We start from the raw sequence: 21402 nt of genomic DNA on the forward strand, positions 1-21402 counted from the left end.
GCATTTGAAGACATATGCTCCCACTCAGACTGTCACCAGGGCCGGACTACCGGGGGGGGGGGGAGTTATGGGGGTTGCGCAACACCCCCAACCCCTAGCCTAAACATGTACCTCACTTATTTAAAACATTTTTTATTATTGTTTATTTTATGCCGTTTCATGCAAGGAGCGACCATTTTCCTATCTCAGAACATGACCTATACCCATCAGCTTCAGGGGGCTTTGCCCCCTGACCCCCACAAGGGGCTCTGTCCCTTGACCCCGCCAGCGGGAACATCCCCCTGGACCACCATTGGCAACCCCCCCACTCCTCTTAGCCTAGTCCGGCCCTGGTCACCATCAATTCAATTCCTGCAAGCATTGTTTCTTGTTTTTTATGGAATAAGTTACCTCCCCTTCTGGAGAAAGTTCCAGATAATTGAGCAACCTCCCTTTGATTCTGGAACCTTCCGGTACCTTCGTGTTTGATTCTATGTTCTGCATTAAATGTTATTCTTTTAATAAGAGGGATAGAGAATCTATAATGCCATTGGCATTATTGCTTGCTACATATGAACAGCAGGTGCTGTACTGGCCGGTTACAACTCGCTATTGCCGCGGCCCGTTGTTGCCGCGGCCCGTTATTGCCGTGGCCCGTTGTTGCCGTGGCCCTTTATTGCCGCAACCCGCTATTGCCGCAACCCGCTAAAGTGGTTCTCTGTTCATTCATTGCAGCTGTGCATTGTTGTGTTTTCACAGATAGATTTAGCGTTCGAGGGGGTACCCTTAAACAAAGGAGCATAAGTAGTAGTGTAAATGAGTTTTTTCGTGGCGAACTTGTCAAAACGTGTTCAGTAGACCCCAATGAATATCTCTAGCCTACTGAAGCTGGATCCTGAGGGCCTAGCTGGCTTGGAGCCTATTATGATCTCTCTCCAAGATTGTTGGAAGAATATCACCTCTCCACGTTTCTGAAATATTCTGTCCCAATGATTTGTCAAGAAACCACTATCATTCTCTGTTTTCAGCCTGCTCGAGTGGACGGTACGGAAGTCTGTGCAACATGTTTTGCTCCCCAGGCTGTGCACGCTGTGACCGGGACTCAGGGGCATGTCAGGCCTGTGACACAAATCTCGTGTTTCCTGGCTGTACAGGTAACGATGTAGAGAACTGTTCACACAATCATCAAACGAAAATTGGTATTGGGAAAGTGGAACAAATCCAAAAATTATCATTCACACATCGTCCGTTTTTTTCCCTCTTCTGAGGCAATTGTGATTCTCGACTCTAACTGATCCCAGCAAAACACCAAGTTGCGTAAAGCGATATTCAAAACATACAATCAATCTATTCGCCTAAATAGATATAACGCTCTGGACGACAAATCACCGATGCTAATGCCTGGTCGAACCCCTTAGACCGATACAACGCTGACTCAGTGGTATATTTGCATAAAACAGATTTTATTTTTAATTCTGAGCACATTTTCACTTTAAACACAGCACAAATATGTATATTTGGATTTATAAACAAACACAATATCGTCACTTTTGATCTGTTTTTGCAATTTAATTTTCAAACGGAATTCTCGTAATTCATTGTTTGACTTTTCAAGTTGAAATACGGTCAATGCATGCTTGACCAAAACGTCAATGAATTTATTTCAACAATATCGCCACAGTGCCGCCTCAAATTTGACATGAGATGTTTAAAGGCATTTATACAAATAATGAAAAATACGTGTGGGAAACATCATTTAGAAAAAAATCACATGTAAAGTTTCATTAGTTTCTGTCCAGTAGTTTTCCGGATATCGCTCTACATATATATGTTACAGTTAATCTGTGAAACCAGGGAATACCTGTATTAACTAGGTAATATATGAATTAACTGCCTAAAAAACCAGTTAATTCATGTATTACCTAAAATAGTTTAGTTAATACACGTATTCCCTGGTTTCACAGATTAACTGTAACATATACACATACGCCATCACCTCTCATCGAGTCCAACTCTACCGCAATACAATGAGTCAAATATTGACCAATAGTAAAAATACGTACGACAAATACCATTTAATTCAAGAAAAGAAAATGTCTTCCAGCAAAATATAGTGCACAGCGTGTGTTTCTCGCTGTACGATTTATATAAATCAACTAATTATAACAACAATTCACTTAAAACCTTCTTCATTCACTCTACAAAGCAAAGTGTGACGTGTTCGTTATCAAAATCCTTCCAGGGAGAACAAGAGTGCAAAAGTGTTCCCAGAATGACGTTTGTCTCGCTGACTTACCGCATCACGGGCAGTGGAAAAGCAGGTCTCTGCCAGTGCCAGACTAGTTTGACACGACCTCATTCCCTTGAACTGTTGCTTTAAAGATATTATTATCTCATGAGTGGTATCTCTCACGTATGTAGGATAATTACACATTAACATGCTTCCATTTGAAACTTCGAGGTCTTCATCGGGGATTGACGCCCGACCAAAGGTAATTGAAGCCCGACGGAGCGAAGCGACGGAGGGCTTCAATTAGACTTTGGGAGGGCGTCAATCCACGATGAAGACCGAGAAGTTTCAAATGGAAGCATGTTAATGTTATTGTAATTCAATCTGACGACGATCTCTTTCCTGCTTTCATGCGGTTGTAAACAGACAGAATTGGTTCTGTTCTGTTCACACACTACTTTCAGTCCACCTACCTGCAAGGGTCAAGTCCCAAGAAATATGTCTCTGTATTCCTATCGTATCACTCTGCTCCTGTTTTGTTTTCTTTCACACACATTTTCCCTTCTTTTTTGACGGGTTTCTGGACAGCAAACTCTAAAACAAATTCTTTGCATCACAAAAGCGATCTTTGGAATTGACTGACGTAGTCCGGAAGAATTCATGCCTCAACTTACGTCACGTAATCGACGAAATCACTTCGCATACCTTATGGTCTCAGTATTTCGTTGGCCTTCATATTTCCTACAAGTTGCTAACCGAGACTAGTTTAGGCTGTATCAATGCGCCTCGCCAGCAGGTTGTTAATGGCTTTTTTAGCGAGTGGTTATCGACAATTAATGACCGGTAATTTTTAATGAGTTGGGGCATTCTGACCAATCACAGGATCTGTTTCATTAAAACGCAAACTTGATTGAATTACAATATAAATTACATCATGTTGCAGAGTGTGAGGACGGGTATTACAAGCAGTCTGCCACTTACTGTATTCACTGTCCTGTGACATGTCACAATAGCACTCGGTGTGACAAGACCACAGGTCACTGTGACGAGTGTCCACGTGGAAAGAAAGGAGACCGGTGTAATCAAGATATGTATACTTACATTCAACTCATTTGCGCTTAATTGCAATCTACTTAACAGGAGTTGTTTCAGAGACACAATTTATTTTTGGCGACGAAAAGTGACTGTCTCTGACACTTCAAGGTGCACGGAGCCCCCAGGGCTTTCAGCGATGCCTCAGGCATATATCCGTTTGAAATTATACCAAGTTGCATTAATCTTGCAAGGAGTCGAAAACTGCAATTTGTTTAACTTTAAGAATGAATTAATTTGCATCATTGTCCGGGCAGGACAGCGTGGTCCTTGGCCAGGCTCACATCAGGTCCCGCACGTGAACTAATTAGTAATTACTAAACAAAAAGCTTACATGGAAGTCTATTAGTCTCGACGAGAGGGAGAATGCTTGCTATGTTGGGTAGTTTACGTCAAGGCGCACTTAGCAAATGGTATAATGGTCTATTTTGGCATAGCGCACACCGGCTTCGGTCCAAGAACGTGTTCCCGGGAAATGTTGATTACTATTTGGAGGGAGATGCAAACTTACAAACCGCATATACAGATTCGTTTGGCTGGCAACACTATAGGTATATCATGTGTAGTAAGTCATGTGTGTGATAGTTGTGTAAAGCTTTTGCCTGTTTCTATTGCAATCTGCGACTAAAAGACAAATATTTTGCTTCCGCAATGATGTGACCTGCACTGCATCTTTAACCAATATTCAATGAAAGATAATAATTTTTAGAGTGTGGCGATGGTCAGTACGGTCCGTCCCGCTGCTCTCTGCCCTGTGGTCAGTGTGAAGACGGACAGCAGTGTCACCCCGTCACTGGACACTGTCCGAGCTGTCAGCCGGGATTCTATCCTCCGCTTTGTACTGAAGGTAGGTATTGAACAAACACGTCATATAATCAACAAGAAAAAAAAGGAATGTAGCCTACATCAAAGTATAACCTGACACTGTAGTGTACATACAATCTTATGCAGGAACAGTATACAGAAATATATCAGTGTATGTTCATTGCAGGTTTTTATTTTGATTCAAAGAGAGGTTTGCTAAATAAAGTGTATCTGTTTTGGGGTTGTTTTATTGGTCGATGTTTTTCATTAAACTCTCTATACAGATAAAATGTCATAGATACATTTCAGAAACAGACAGTATATGTTTCAGGGATGTTACACACACACACACACACACACACACACACACACTCACAAACACACACACACACACACACACACACACACACACACACACACACACACACACACCGACATACAGATGGATGGACATACATTTTCTTCGACTACTAAAAATCATAATTGTTGTGCATATCACACTGGACAGCATGTGACAACAAGACGTACGGAGAGAGGTGCAGTGAGAGTTGTGGGCAGTGTAAAGGGGGACAACTGTGTGACACAGTGACCGGCAGCTGCACAACAGGCTGTCAACCTGGTTACACGGGGTACCTTTGTAACTCACGTGAGTACACCACACAAACAAACACATAGATAACTAAATAAGCATATGGACTGGGTGGCCGAGTGGTAACGCACTTGCGCTCGGAATCGAGAGGTTGCGTGTTCGACCCTGGGTCAGGCCGCTATTTTCTCCCCCCTTTCCTAACCTAGGTGGTGGGTTCAAGTGCTAGTCTTTCGGATGAGACGAAAAACCGAGGTCCCTTCGTGTACACTACATTGGGGTGTGCACGTTAAAGATCCCACGATTGACAAAAGGGTCTTTCCTGGCAAAATTGTATAGGCGTAGATAAAAATGTCCACCAAAATACCCGTGTGACCTGGAATAATAGGCCGTGAAAGGTGGATGCAGCGCCTAAAGGCAGTCGATCTACTGGCCGATGTGAATGCGTGATATATTGTGTAAAAAATTCCATCTCACACGGCATTAATAGGTAACATGCGCCTTGAGTCGCCTTGTGTGGTGAGATACGTGCGCGATATAAATCCTCGTAAATAAAAATAAATAAATAAAAATATAATTATAAGTAAATAAATAAAGGAGAGAAGGAAGGAAGAAAGACAGAAAGATGTAAAGAGCAAGCGTAGTTTAAAAAACCGGATTATTTACTAGGTTTGATTGTTTTTGACTGAACTGAATGAACAAGTAAGAGAGTCATAGGATTCAGAATAGGTTATACCATCTGGTTTTGTTTGTTTGTTTGCTTAACGCCCAGCCGACCACGAAGGGCCATATCAGGGCGGTGCTGCTTTGACATTTAACGTGCGCCACACACAAGACAGAAGTCGCAGTACAGGCTACATGTCTCACCCAGTCACATTATTCTGACACCGGACCAACCGGTCCTAGCACTAACCCCATAATGCCAGATGCCCGGCGGAGCAGCCACTAGATTGCCAATTTTAAAGTCGAACCCACGACCTCCCGATCACGGGGCGGACGCCTTACCACTAGGCCAACCGTGCCGGTTACCATCTGGCGCCACGTTCCAACCCAAATAGACGAATTCCGAAAATAACTCCGTTGGGTTAAATATTGGTCATGGGAGAGTTATCTCCTCGTGTTTCCGGCACACCCCTCCCTAATGATTGGTCCCTTCATTGTGTATCTGCAGTTGTGCAAGAAAAGTTAACTCTTTCACAACCCATACAATCTCTACGGAGTTACTTCCGAAAATCGTCTATTCTAAAGAAAAAGATAGATGCTGGGCGCACAAACTTACTTACTTACTGCCTTTCACGCCTGGTGGCGTGTAGGGCAGCGACTGGGCGCACAAAGCCACAGCAAAAACAATAATCCATACCACCACTGCAAAGTGGAGTCGATGGACAATTTTACATTCTTTTCTTTATCCTTTTTTGGCGGTGTACTCTTCGTATTCTCAGGTCATACGCATGAAATGTCTTTAGCAACCCCCCGCGGGTTAGGGGGAAGAATTTACCTGATGCTCCCCGGCCAGCATGTCGTAAGAGGCGACTAACGGATCCTGTTTCTCCTTGTACCCTTGTTAAGTGTTTCTTGTATAGAATATAGTCAATTTTTGTAAAGATTTTAGTCAAGAAGTATGTAAGAAATGTTAAGTCCTTTGTACTGGAAACTCGCATTCTCCCAGTAAGGTCATATATTGTACTACATTGCAAGCCCCTGGAGTAAATTTTTGATTAGTGCTTTTGTGAACAAGAAACAATTGACAAGTAGCTCTATCCCATCTCCCCCTTTTCCCCGTCGCGATATAACCTTCGTGGTTGAAAACGACGTTAAACACCAAATAAAGAAAGAAAGTCTTTAGCAGCTAAACACGCTACATGGTATGCTTTTCACACAAGCGCCATGACGATCATTCAGCGCTATTGTTGTTTAGTATAAGGCAAGCAAAATCAACGTGAGCAAAGTGCAAAGCGAGGACAAGTTCAATAAGAACCATGGACAGAAACTAGGAGCCCATAAGTATGCCAATGGACGAGTTTCGGAAATAACTCCGTCGGGTACGTTTGTATATGTTGTGAAAGAGTGATTATCCTTGCGTTTTCCTCTGACAATAAAAGTCTCACGTGCTCCTGTCCACGTGTTTTGGACACACCCCTCGATTGTGATTGGCCCCTCCCATGTTTGTCCGAGTAGAAATCAAGGGTATTCACTCTTTCACTACACATACAACACGGACGGACTCATTTTCACAATTCGTCTATTGTCGTCTGTTGTAGAGTCGGATGTAAAGAACATAGAAAAGAAATAAACACTATATTGGGGTGTGCACGTTAAAGATCCCACGATTGACAAAGGGGTCTTTCCTGGCAAAATTGTATAGGCATAGATAAAAATGTCCATCAAATACCCGTGTGACTTGGAATAAAGGTGAACATTCGCCTAACAGGCTTGAGGTTTGCTGGTCGATGTGAATGCGTGATATATTGTGTAAAAAATTCCATCTCACACGGCATAAAAGCGCTTTGAACTTCGGATAAGGCGCTATATAAATAAAGAGAATTATTATTATTATAAAAGAAGGACAACACTTGTTTTGCCAGTTTCTTTCAAAGTTTCCATTTTTAATATGCGTACTGAGGAAGAGAACAATTCCATATTTCTTTTAGATAAAAACATCACGGGCCTGCTTTACTTTTTGGAAGAAAGGGCACTCCTTTGTTAATTGTGACCCTCCACCACGGAATGAGTCGCATGTCACCTTTGCATGATTTTCATATGTTTACATTTTCCTAAAGGGGTTGTTATGCTCTATCCAGTGGTGAAAACCGTTTTAGAAAAGAGCGAAAAATGTTTGAGATATAAGCCTGTGACTAAGGTGACCCTCACACTGTTACCAGACACTCTTCGGACTTATATCAAGCCTGGCGCAGAACCGCGCGAGGTGACATGCGACTCATTTCGTGGTGGAGGGTCACAATTTAGCAATGAAAATACAACAAGAATGGTAGGTTATTTGAACGTTTAATTTACGACAAGCCCAAACGTAACAATCATAAGAACTTCTTTCCAATGGTCCGCGTTCAATCCCTTAAAGACCCGTGTTCACCGTGTCAGAATGCCAGCCGGGACAGTACGGAGAGGGGTGCAGCACACGGTGTGGATACTATTAGGTCAACACCACGTGTCATCATCAGGATGGTCGCTGTCTGGGAGGGTGTGTGTCCGGGTTTGCAGGACCGTTGTGCTTGCAAGGTGAGAGAGCGCTTCATTTTGTGAAGGTCAAAGCCGTTGACATTACCCAGCGTAACATATGTATTTCTCCGAGTGGCACGCAATAAGGAAATGTAATAATTCATCAAAAGTTAAATTGGCCATTGAAACGAGAATATAAACAAGTCGCGTAAGGCGAAAATACAATATTTAGTCAAGTAGCTGTCGAACTCACAGAATGAAACTGAACGCAATGCCATTTTTCAGCAAGACCGTATACTCGTAGCATCGTCAATCCACCGCTCATGGCAAAGGCAGTGAAATTGACAAGAAGAGCGGGGTAGTACTTGCGCTAAGAACGACAGCACGCTTTTCTGTACCTCTCTTTGTTTTAACTTTCTGAGCGTGTTTTTAATCCAAACATATCATATCTATATGTTTTTGGAATCAGGAACCGACAAGGAATAAGATGAAAGTGTTTTTAAATTGATTTGGACAATTTAATTTTGATAATAATTTGTATATATTTAATTTTCAGAGCTTGTTTTTAATCCGAATATAACATATTTATATGTTTTTGGAATCAGCAAATGATGGAGAATAAGATAAACGTAAATTTGGATCGTTTTATAAATTTTTATTTTTTTTTTACAATTTTCCGATTTTTAATGACCAAAGTCATTAATTAATTTTTAAGCCACCACGCTGAAATGCAATACCGAAGTCCGGGCTTTGTCGAAGATTACTTGAGCAAAATTTGAACCAATTTGGTTGAAAAATGAGGGCGTGACAGTGCCGCCTCAACTTTCACGAAAAGCCGGATATGACGTCATCAAAGACATTTATCAAAAAAATGAAAAAAACGTTCGGGGATTTCATACCCAGAAACTCTCATGTCAAATTTCATAAAGATCGGTCCAGTAGTTTAGTCTGAATCGCTCTACACACACACACACACACACACACACACGCACACACGCACACACGCACATACACCACGACCCTCGTTTCGATTCCCCCTCGATGTTAAAATATTTAGTCAAAACTTGACTAAATATAAAAAGGGGTAACTTTAGGCAGTAAAAACAAAACTTGAATAAAAACTTCCACCTGGCTTACATTATGCAACAGGTTTCAAAACATCAAGAGCATAAGACAGTGCCAATGCTTTGAGCGTTAGAGGTGCGTATGTTCAAAACAGTAAAAAAAAGTGTTTATACTTTTAACGTTGCTATATGAGTCCCTTTAAACAAAACGTGTTTCAAACTTGTGGTGCAGTGAAGCCGGCAGATGAAAAGACAACGACAGCCTGGTTGGTCTTGTGGTTGGTTCTGTCATCGGCGCAGCTGTCGTCTTGGTCATTGGTGTTGTTGGTGTTGTTTGGTGAGATCACGCACACACACACACACACACACACACGCGCACACACACACACACACACACACACACACACACACACACACACACGCACGCACGCACACACGCACACACACACAATCACACACACAATCACACACACACACACACACAAATAAAACACGTACACAGACCCACAAACACACACAAACAAACACACACTCACACACACACACACACACACACACACACACACACACAAACAAATAAAAACACGTACACAGACACACAAACACAAACAAACACACACACACACACACACACACACACACACACACTCACACACAAACACGCACGCACGCACGCACGCACGCACGATGAAGATTCAGAAAAATAAAGAATCACATGGACAAGCACTTTCATACACCCCCCGCGGGTTAGGGGGAAGAATTTACCCGATGCTCCCCAGCATGTCGTAAGAGGCGACTAACGGATTCTGTTTCTCCTTTTACCCTTGTTAAGTGTTTCTTGTATAGAATATAGTCAATGTTTGTAAAGATTTTAGTCAAGCAGTATGTAAGAAGTGTTAAGTCCTTTGTACTGGAAACTTGCATTCTCCCAGTAAGGTAATATATTGTACTACGTTGCAAGCCCCTGGAGCAATTTTTTGGTTAGTGCTTTTGTGAACAAGAAACAATTAACAAGTGGCTCTATCCCATCTGCCCCCCCTTTCCCCGTCGCGATATAACCTTCGTGGTTGAAAACGACGTTAAACACCAAATAAAGAAAGAAAGAAAGCACTTTCATACACTCACTGACACTTTAAATACTTCTGTCTTTGATGAAATACAGGTAGACATTACACAAATCTTAGCCGCACTTTCTCTTAGAGGCACAGTCAGCGCGTTCTGGTGCAAGACCTAACTTTTAAATCTAAATAATAAATTGACAGCTTGTTACAAAAACATTCTTAAATCATAGAGAATTCTTTTTTCACCAAGACAAGATCAGTACAACTCGAAGTTTTGAAAGTTTAAAAAATGATAGCCCGGAAGTGTGTCCCAATAAAACGTGGTTCTCGTAGCCGACGAATGTTCTGCGCAGCCGTTTGTTGCGTTTTAGATTCAGAGGTAAACAATAACGTGCTATTGCAGATACAGCGAGTCGCATTGAAATCACAAACTGACTACGAAATTGTGAGAGAAAAAAAGGAAAGTGGATCACACGGGTTCACGATGGCTCAGGGGTTAGATAAACCAAGAAAACAGGTGTGTGGTTTACGCGAGCTAAATGTATAGCTATTCAACGAACTGTGTCATTTAATGCTATTAGCTATTAAATGCCATTGCAAGTGTGTTCGATAAGGTTAGAACTGCTTTTTTCATGAGAAGATTTAAATCTGTCTGTAAACCATTTGAGACGGACTGGGGCTTTAATTCAATAACAGTGCATGTTCTGTTTCAGCTGGTATTGCCGCTCTAGAGGAAGACCCGCAGCGAAATGTGACACAACGGTCACCGTTACAGGTATCTTATTCCATGTTGGCGCTGAATGCAAAATGTTAGATTCCCGTTCAGAGAAAATCAACTGATCCAGCATGTCTTATCCAGCCTACACGATTTTGTCGACTTTAGTTCTTATAGCCATGACAATACTTTTTTTTAAAGAATATTTTGTGAATTAGTTGACGGCCTAATCATGAGATTTGATTATTTCAGTTTTAGTTTCATCAGCGTTGCATTTGTAATAACTGCAGTTCAAGCTGATCGTTCCAGTGAAAAAGAAATGCCAGGTGTATGAATTACGGATCTTTCATCATTTAGGAATATATAAATGTCACGTAACCGAGTGCCGAAACACCACAATCACCTTTGGAGGCGAAGTCCAATCAAACAGGATTGAGAATTTTAGAGCTTATTTCTAAGCCCTATAAAAACTGTTATGCATTCGCAAAGGAATCCATGAACATACAGAGAGACAAAAGCCGCCAGACCCCATCACAAACAGAACTCTACAATCCACAGGTGTTGCCTTGCGAGCTATAAATAGCTCGCAACTTCTAAGGCGAACAACTCTGCAGAGTCTGCTGTGAAGGGCGACGGTAGTCTCCCTGTCACATACACAAAAGAAGTTGTCATCATTTTCACGAGTTTTCATTCACAAGCTGTCAAGCACCCGGGAAATAAATCTCGTGTTCCCCATGCAATAAATCCCCGGTTACCATAGTTGCAGGAAGCAGGTTATACCTGAATAATCAAAAGCAAACCGAATAGAAACGCTCGGGGATTATTCGGCTCTTTTCATTGGTGTTTCCCCAGACGACACGACACGACACTGCTTTGCAAAGATCCAAAAACACTGGCAAACTGGCAAAAGTAAACAAAAAACAAAACTACTTCATGAAAGGTCATACATTCATCAAAAACAAATGAAACCTAGCGATATGTTTTGTCTTCTTACAGAGTCATGGAGTGCGTGTATCTGTGTTTCGATACACAGACGTTCGGAGAAACACGAACGTCAAGTTCAAGTAAAACGACCCCTGACACACACATTTTAACCCGTGCACAAGACGGATAAACGAAGCACAAATAAGAAAAAACAATAATAAAAGCAAAGAAAATACCAACAAGATATGCAAACATCTAACAAAGCCGAGCAAGCAGAATGACAGGTCTAATGAAAAACAAAGAGGTACTGAGTCGGAAACAAGATCGCGATTCTTTCCTTCGCTGCACGACGCAAATCTTCTGTGACCTTTGACCAAACGTAGCTTCCACATTCGATCACTCAGCTTAATATTTACAACAGAAAGCCGAGGGGGTGGAATACCGAGATGAACCTACAGAACTGTGCATCCTCAAACCTGACATATTCATCCCAACATTTAATGAACTCAAAAACACAGAAAGTTGCTTTCACACGCCAGCTTTGATTGCCAGTGGTTATCAAACGGGGACTCGTGTGGTTATCAGCACGGAACCCGTGTTTCAAAGCATGGCTCCCTGGGTTGATTGTGCACTTATTTTTTCACTACCAAAATGATGACAAAAACGATGTTTGGTGGTTTGTTGACAGACCAGCGTTTTTGTTGGTCCTCGGGGGGGGGGGGGGGGGGGGGGCATATCGACTTTTGTTTCATATCTATTGACCGCGGCCTTCGGCCTTGGTCAATAAATATGAAACAAAAGACAATATGCTCCCCCTCGGACCGACAAAAAAGCTGGTCTGTCAACAAGCCATCAAACATCTTATAATGTTCGAAAATAACTCTGTCGGGTTTGTATTGGTTGTTAAAGAGTGAATACTCTTGCTTTTAGTGAGTCAAACTATCCACACGTGCTCCTGTCCACGTGTTTGAGACACACACCCTCGCTGGTAGTGACGGGCCTGTAATGTCACAAGGAAAAACGTAACCTTCTCACGTTATTTCCAAAATTCGGCTATCTAAGTACCCACTAAGAAAAAAAGGTGATAAAGAATTTTTACACCCCCGGTATAGGGGGTGTGTATAGGTTTCACTCGATGTGTTTGTTTGTTTGTTTGTTTGTTTGTTTGTGTTCGCATATAGATCTCAAGAATGAACGGACCGATCGTCACCAAACTTGGTGAACAGGTTCTATACATTCCTGAGACGGTCCTTACAAAAATTGGGACCAGTCAAACACACGGTTAGGGAGTTATTGGTGGATTAAGATGAAGAGTGACATATTAATGGTCACAGGGAAATAACCTTCTCAGTTGGTCCAGTGGCAGTGAGAATGGTTATTTCCCTTTGACCAACGGGGGTGTTTTTCCTACCTCGAAGGAATTTCTTGTTTTATAATAACTTTTACGTCGTTTACGTTGCTTGTGTGGTTCAACGAAGGAGTATGGCAAGGTAAACCTTTTGACGTTTACAGATCCTGGAAGCACTCACGGGGACACATCCCCGGAACCCCCTTCATCGCCCAATCCACACAACGACACGGTGTACTACGAAATCTCTGATACAACGAATTCACGTGAGACGCGTGAGGCGCAGAATCATCTATGACATGCTTCACCCCTACTCCAACGATGATGCAGACAGACAACCGTACTCACAAATATCCTTTCACGCGTCTGACGTCACCAAAACACCAGAAAAGTGCCTTTGTCAACACTGCATGTTGATTGTTGAAGAAGGGGAAAAGACTCTGAACTATTACCAAAGAAGCGTTATTTCGTGCAACTGTTGGGGCTTGGAATTAATTGTAAAGTTGGGAAATGTGTGCTGAAACAAAACATTGGTTCTGAGTCCTTACAAAAAGCCGACCTGTTGACGATTGGCTATAGTGCTTTCCTAAAGAAATTAATGAAACAATAGTTAGAAGTGCAATGCCTTTTGCACAGTCGTAAACCAGCCAAGGGCAAGGCACTGCATACCCCCGGCGAAGGACATATCGGCCATCTCTTACACACACACGCATGCATGGATGCACACAAACTCTCTCTCACAACAAACACACACTCTCCACAACACCGTATCTGCATTAATTTGCCCTGTCCACCTTCTATGTACAGTATGGTCTCTTTTTCAATGGTATGGCTTTGTGTGTGTGTGTGTGTGGTTGTGTGTGTGTGTGTGTGTGTATGTGGTTGTGTGTGTGTGTGTGTATGTGTGTGGTTGTGTGTGTGTGTGTGTGTGGGTGGGTGTGTGTGTGTCTGTGTGTGTGTGTGGGTGTGTGTGTGTATGTGTGTGGTTGTGTGTGTGTGTGTGGGTGGGTGGGTGTGTGTGTGTATGTGTGTGGTTGTGTGTGTGTGTGTGTATGTGTGTGGTTGTGTGTGTGTGTGTGTGTGGGTGGGTGTGTGTGTGTCTGTGTGTGTGTGTGGGTGTGTGTGTGTATGTGTGTGTGTGTGTGTGTGTGTGTGTCTGTGTGTGTGTGTGTGGTTGTGTGTGTGTGTGTGTGTGTGTGTGTCTGTGTGTGTGTGTGTGTGTGTGTCTGTGTGTGTGTGTGGGTGTGTGTGTGGTTGTGTGTGTGTCTGTGTGTGTGTGTGTGTGTGTCTGTGTGTGTGTGTGTGTGTGTGTGTCTGTCTGTGTGTGTGTGTGTGTGTGTCTGTGTGTGTGTGTGTGTCTGTGTGTGTCTGTGTGTGTGTGTGTGTGTGTGTGTGTGTGTGTGTGTGTGTGTGTGTGTGTGTGTGTGTGTGTGTGTGTGTGTGTGTGTGTGTGTGTGTGGTTGTGTATTTACCTTTGGTCATGTCAGCCAAGTGTGCTTTGTGTTGTTGTTGTTTCGTTATGTGTAAGCTTGGTATGAACCTTACATTGTGCTCCTTTGTTTTAGACAGAAATTGTAGAGTGCCTGGAGCCAACTGATGAGACTTGCGGTTTAGAACATTATTATATTTATCATTATTATTATATTGCTGTCCTCTTCGAAGCGGCTAGGTCGCCTTAAAGCTTCTCGTGCAGGTGGGGGGGGGGGGGGGGGGTCTCATCCGGGCCATGCTTTGTGTCGTGAATCCTCCTGTAGTGGGGAGTCCTGGAGTAGGTGTGCCGTGTTCTAGCTGCAGTATGTGTGTGGTTGTGTGTGTGTGTGTGGTTGTGTGTGTGTGTGGTGTGTGTGTGTGTGTGTGTGTGTGTGTGGTGTGTGTGTGTATGTGTGTGGTTGGTGTGTGGTTGTGAGTGTGTGTGTGGTTGTGAGTGTGTGGTTGTGTGTGTGTGGTTGTGTGTGTGTGGTTTGTGTGTGTGTGGTTGTGTGTGTGTGGTGTGTGTGTGTGTGGTGTGTGTGTGTGTGTGTGTGGTTGTGAGTGTGTGTGTGTGGTGTGTGTGTGTATGGTTGTGTGTGTGGTTGTGTGTGTGTGTGGTTGTGTGGTTGTGTGTGTGGGTGGTTGTGTGTGTGTGGTTGTGTGTGTGTGTGTGTGACAGAAAGAGACATACACAGATAAAAAGCACAGAACACACACTGTTATTCATACCTTTTTTTTTAATGATCATTGTATTTGTAGCACAAGTTGTATTTGACATAGTTGATAATTATCATTATAACAATACACTATAGTCATTATTATAGAGCAGGTATCTATACGAATGATATGCCAAGATTGTTCTTTACAATGAGTCGTGTGTGAAACACTGCAGCACACTGGTAGACGCAAGCACGAGAAGTGTGTATAATAATGTCTATAATAATGTGTATAATAAGCCCTCCATCGTCATAACAGATACAGTCTACTTCGTTTATAACGTCGCCGGATATAACGTCACCCCGTTATATCGTCACCCAAACACCGGTCCCGGCTCAATTCCTTCTTTCCAAGACTATTTTAACCTCGGATATAACGTCACCGGATATAACGTCACCCAGTTATAACGTCACTCATCCATGTCGGTTATAACGTCATATCAATCCCCATATGCAGCAGTTTGCATGGTGAACGACTGTCAAGGCATGTTCATTTAACCTACACGTGTCACAAGTTTAAGTTTTTCCGTTTTCCCGTTGTTAGAGGCCCAAGGAAAACTAGGTTCAAGGCATAATCATTTTTGCTGCATGCGTTTTGTGAGTTCCTGTTCGAGGTTTTTAATCAAAAGAAAAATGTTTCATTTCATTTCGCTTTGTGAGTTCCTTACTTAGGTTCCTCAGTGTTCTAGGTTTTTAATTAAAAGAAAAATGTTGCATTTCATTCGTTTTGTAAGTTTCTGTCTTGGTTTTTGATAAAAAAAAAATTTAAAAAGTTTTATATCGAGCATACATGGTTACTCCTGCGCTAGCGCGTGCGAATGGATCTGTATACTTCTGTTTTTCAATCACGCATAATTATAAAAAAAAAATCGATTATTGAAATGACGGTAGGAGAAGGTCGAGAGGATGAGAACAGACTACGACGTTTGTTTGTTTTTTGGTCCGTAGTATACTGACTACAACTGCCCACGACGAGGAGGCTGAGCTTCACTTTCAACTGGTCGTTGTCGACAGGCTGAGTAGGTCGCTCAGGCTAAATTGTAAAGGTAAACACCAAGTGCAGTGAACCGACAAATTGAGAAAAGTGATACTGCACTCTTAAAGCACTATTATGACTCTACTTGGAAAGCCATGGACGTACGTTATATCAAGTGACTTTATAATGATAATAATAATACAGTAGTACTCTAACGAGTATAACGTCCCGCTCACTAGATGTGGTGGAGACGGTGGATGGGGGAAAGGGGGTAACTATAAACCCAAAGTTGTTACTACCAGAACGATTGTGCGTAAAGGTGGGCAGCCACTTTGCTGTTGACGAGAAACTTCTTCGTTAATAATAATAATATAAGTCAAATAGACAGTAATTACGTATAAGGACCCATGAAGTTCTCGTCATTTTTATTTCTTCGGACATCAAGGACAGGTCAAGATCTAGCAGAATATGAATGAACGACTGCCATGTGTGTGTCAGTGTGTGTGTGTCCTTAAAGCTAATAACGTCGGACACTATAATTAAAGACTGAGATTGTCGATGGAACCAGACGGAGCTTGACACTCCAACACTAGCAATCTGTCTCAGAATCAGCATGTAGCCTACAATACTGTACGTTGATACGATTGCCGAATTTCGGGGAACATTTTGTGTATACAATTTTGTATTCATGGTGTAGCCAGGTTTTGGAAATACGCAAAGAAGAGAATAGTCCACAATTCTATATATGAGGAAGTGAATTAAAGATTATTGTAATAAGTTAGTTTAAAACTTACAACAATATGTTGTTGTGATTTTTAAACAACACTAATGTTGCACTTTCCATTTCTGCACAGTTTTATTAAAACAGTCAGTACTTTAGAAAGGGACATAACTCTTGGACTCCGGATATAACATCACCCCCCGTAAAAGTGACGTTATAACCGATGAACCGGATACAGCGTCACCGTGTATAACGTCGCTCAAAAGCATCCCCCGAGGGGTGACGTAATATCCGGAGTCGATGTATGAGAAAGTGAATTAAAGATTATTGTAATAAGTTAGTTTAAAACTTACAACAATATGTTGTTGTAATTTTTAAACAACACTAATGCATGCACTTTCCATTTCTGCACAGTTTTATTAAAACAGTCAGTACTTTAGAAAGGGACATAACTCTTGGACTCCGGATATAACATCACCCGCGCGTAAAAGTGACGTTATAACCGATGAACCGGATACAGCGTCACCGCGTATAACGTCGCTCAAAAACATCCCCCGAGGGGTGACGTAATATCCGGAGTCGACTGTAGATGTGTGTTTACACACACCATACATTGTTTGATTGACAATAAGCCAGTCAGGGGTGCTTTATATTTCATAAGCAATAGCATGTTAAAAGGAACAAGCATCATCTTACACTCTCCAATTAGAAGGAATCACTTCAGTCAATGTTATTTGAAATGATTAAGAAATCTGTTTTACCACAAATTCAGAGAGGTTGAAGTTTGTGTGAAAGAGTGAAGCAGTGTAATTTCATGCGCCAACCTGATTTGCAGAAATTCCACGCAGCAGATTCATGATTCTACCAGTGAAAAAGAAGATAATTTACACAAGAAATATACACACCTTTGGGAAACCTTTCTGTCACTCTTTGCCATCTAAACAAACACCATCAAACAATGTACACATTTGGCCACAACTTTTGAAATAACAAAATTACCGCTTACAAAACTAAAACGTACTTCCTACTTTCATAGAACTTACAAGACTTAAGTAATAAACTGGTGTTTTATCCCCAAAAAAGTCAAAATGAATACAAATTCTGCTCATTAGCCCCAGTACCGACGTTTTCCACAAAGTTGAAAGCAAAGGAAAAACTTCTGGAGCAAAAGAAAAAGAAAACTTTTTGTGAAGTGAAAAAAATTACGAACAATAAAAACATCTTTAATTTTCCAACATATGTCACCCCCTGAAGTGCTTTCAATTCAACTGTCCCAAGAGGACACAACCTGCTGCACTCTACCCTTCACATTTTTGAAATGGACAAACATCTGTCAGATATATTGCAAGCCTAGTAACAGCTAAACAATCCTAGCATATAGCCACGTCATGTCAGGTAACAGCTAAACAATCCTAGCATATAGCCACGTCATGTCAGGTAACAGCTAAACAATCCTAGCATATAACCACGTCATGTCAGGTAACAGCTAAACAATCCTAGCATATAGCCACGTCATGTCAGGTAACAGCTAAACAATCCTAGCATATAACCACGTCATGTCAGGTAACAGCTAAACAATCCTAGCATATAGCCACGTCATGTCAGGTAACAGCTAAACAATCCTAGCATATAACCACGTCATGTCAGGTAACAGCTAAGCAATCCTAGCATATAGCCACGTCATGTCAGGTAACAGCTAAACAATCCTAGCATATAGCCACGTCATGTCAGGTAACAGCTAAACAATCCTAGCATATAGCCACGTCATGTCAGGTAACAGCTAAACAATCCTAGCATATAGCCACGTCATGTCAGGTAACAGCTAAACAATCCTAGCATATAACGACGTCATGTCAGGTAACAGCTAAACAATCCTAGCATATAACCACGTCATGTCAGGTAACAGCTAAACAATCCTAGCATATAGCCACGTCATGTCAGGTAACAGCTAAACAATCCTAGCATATAGCCACGTCATGTCAGGTAACAGCTAAACAATCCTAGCATATAGCCACGTCATGTCAGGTAACAGCTAAACAATCCTAGCATATAACCACGTCATGTCAGGTAACAGCTAAACAATCCTAGCATATAGCCACGTCATGTCAGGTAACAGCTAAACAATCCTAGCATATAGCCACGTCATGTCAGGTAACAGCTAAACAATCCTAGCATATAGCCACGTCATGTCAGGTAACAGCTAAACAATCCTAGCATATAGCCACGTCATGTCAGGTAACAGCTAAACAATCCTAGCATATAACCACGTCATGTCAGGTAACAGCTAAACAATCCTAGCATATAGCCACGTCATGTCAGGTAACAGCTAAACAATCCTAGCATATAGCCACGTCATGTCAGGTAACAGCTAAACAATCCTAGCATATAGCCACGTCATGTCAGGTAACAGCTAAACAATCCTAGCATATAGCCACGTCATGTCAGGTAACAGCTAAACAATCCTAGCATATAGCCACGTCATGTCAGGTAACAGCTAAACAATCCTAGCATATAGCCACGTCATGTCAGGTAACAGCTAAACAATCCTAGCATATAGCCACGTCATGTCAGGTAACAGCTAAACAATCCTAGCATATAACCACGTCATGTCAGGTAACAGCTAAACAATCCTAGCATATAGCCACGTCATGTCAGGTAACAGCTAAACAATCCTAGCATATAGCCACGTCATGTCAGGTAACAGCTAAACAATCCTAGCATATAGCCACGTCATGTCAGGTAACAGCTAAACAATCCTAGCATATAGCCACGTCATGTCAGGTAACAGCTAAACAATCCTAGCATATAACCACGTCATGTCAGGTAACAGCTAAACAATCCTAGCATATAGCCACGTCATGTCAGGTAACAGCTAAACAATCCTAGCATATAGCCACGTCATGTCAGGTAACAGCTAAACAATCCTAGCATATAGCCACGTCATGTCAGGTAACAGCTAAACAATCCTAGCATATAGCCACGTCATGTCAGGTAACAGCTAAACAATCCTAGCACATAACCACGTCATGTCAGGTAACAGCTAAACAATCCTAGCATATAGCCACGTCATGTCAGGTAACAGCTAAACAATCCTAGCATATAGCCACGTCATGTCAGGTAACAGCTAAACAATCCTAGCATATAGCCACGTCATGTCAGGTAACAGCTAAACAATCCTAGCATATAGCCACGTCATGTCAGGTAACAGCTAAACAATCCTAGCATATAACCACGTCATGTCAGGTAACAGCTAAACAATCCTAGCATATAGCCACGTCATGTCAGGTAACAGCTAAACAATCCTAGCATATAGCCACGTCATGTCAGGTAACAGCTAAACAATCCTAGCATATAGCCACGTCATGTCAGGTAACAGCTAAACAATCCTAGCATATAGCCACGTCATGTCAGGTAACAGCTAAACAATCCTAGCATATAGCCACGTCATGTCAGGTAACAGCTAAACAATCCTAGCATATAGCCACGTCATGTCAGGTAACAGCTAAACAATCCTAGCATATAACCACGTCATGTCAGGTAACAGCTAAACAATCCTAGCATATAACCACGTCATGTTCCAAATAGACACTAGTTCTGGGGACAGAAACACCAAGTTAGCATAGCAGCCAAACAAGCTCCACCCTGGTGATTCTCTCCCTTAGCTGCACCCTGGTGATTCTCTCCCTTAGCTGCACCCTGGTGATTCTCTCCCTTAGCTGCACCCTGGTGATTCTCTCCCTTAGCTGCACCCTGGTGATTCTCTCCCTTAGCTGCACCCTGGTGATTCTCTCCCTTAGCTGCACCCTGGTGATTCTCTCCCTTAGCTGCACCCTGGTGATTCTCTCCCTTATCTGCACCCTGGTGATTCTCTCCCTTAGCTGCACCCTGGTGATTCTCTCCCTTAGCTGCACCCTGGTGATTCTCTCCCTTAGCTGCACCCTGGTGATTCTCTCCCTTAGCTGCACCCTGGTGATTCTCTCCCTTAGCTGCACCCTGGTGATTCTCTTCTTTATCTACCACAGCCTTGCTCCAAACCTAGGTGATCAAGAATCAGGGTATAACAAGCAGCAGTTGACACCTTGTCCCACTCAATAACAAAACACGACAGCTTTATACATCATATTTCACCCACTACCAATCAGCCTGTGAAAACTCCTGTCCATTCCATTTACAACAGATACAAGGCTACCCCCTTTTTTTTTTAACCTGTTACCTTGATGCTAGGTGAAAAAGCTGAAGAGAGTTATTTAGCAAGTAAAAAGTATGACAATATTAATATTTCTTTCTTTATATGTATATATCAGTTTCATTTATGGTGTACATGGTTTGATATTTTATAAAAATAGTTTTACAATTAGTAAGGTAGGTGATATTATTATTAACTCTTCAAAACTCGTTATAAAAAATCACTGGTATAACCAGAATTTTTGTTGTTACTTAATCATATTAGCGGTATCTTATAGGAAAGCTCTCTGAATTGCAGTACCAGTGGTGTTTGTCGTACCAACAAGCGTACCAAAATCATTGTGGAAAAAAGCC

At 42.0% G+C, this 21402-nt stretch overlaps 1 protein-coding gene across 1 annotated transcript; it reads left to right on the forward strand.

The window, feature by feature from the left end:
* The first annotated feature begins 1010 nt into the window (after window positions 1-1010).
* Window positions 1011-13804, forward strand: LOC138950115 (scavenger receptor class F member 1-like). Its single transcript, XM_070321871.1, has 8 exons — window positions 1011-1133; window positions 3153-3294; window positions 4009-4148; window positions 4614-4751; window positions 7791-7928; window positions 9165-9269; window positions 10707-10768; window positions 13145-13804. Exons 1-5 carry the CDS (start codon window positions 1043-1045, stop codon window positions 7844-7846), a joined length of 567 nt encoding a protein of 188 aa, XP_070177972.1. The 5' UTR covers window positions 1011-1042; the 3' UTR covers window positions 7847-7928; window positions 9165-9269; window positions 10707-10768; window positions 13145-13804.
* Window positions 13805-21402: the final 7598 nt, after the last annotated feature.

This window comes from Littorina saxatilis, linkage group LG16 (genome assembly GCF_037325665.1).
Source record: "Littorina saxatilis isolate snail1 linkage group LG16, US_GU_Lsax_2.0, whole genome shotgun sequence".
In the NCBI taxonomy this organism is placed as follows: domain Eukaryota; kingdom Metazoa; phylum Mollusca; class Gastropoda; order Littorinimorpha; family Littorinidae; genus Littorina; species Littorina saxatilis.

Excerpts from the sequence above, each read along its gene's own strand:
- LOC138950115 (XM_070321871.1), top strand. The coding sequence starts at position 1,043 with ATGTTTTGCTCCCCAGGCTGTGCACGCTGTGACCGGGACTCAGGGGCA. Across the intron at positions 1,134-3,152 it reads CGTGTTTCCTGGCTGTACAG|AGTGTGAGGACGGGTATTAC; the intron begins GTAACGATGTAG and ends ATCATGTTGCAG. Across the intron at positions 3,295-4,008 it reads AAAGGAGACCGGTGTAATCA|AGAGTGTGGCGATGGTCAGT; the intron begins AGATATGTATAC and ends ATAATAATTTTT.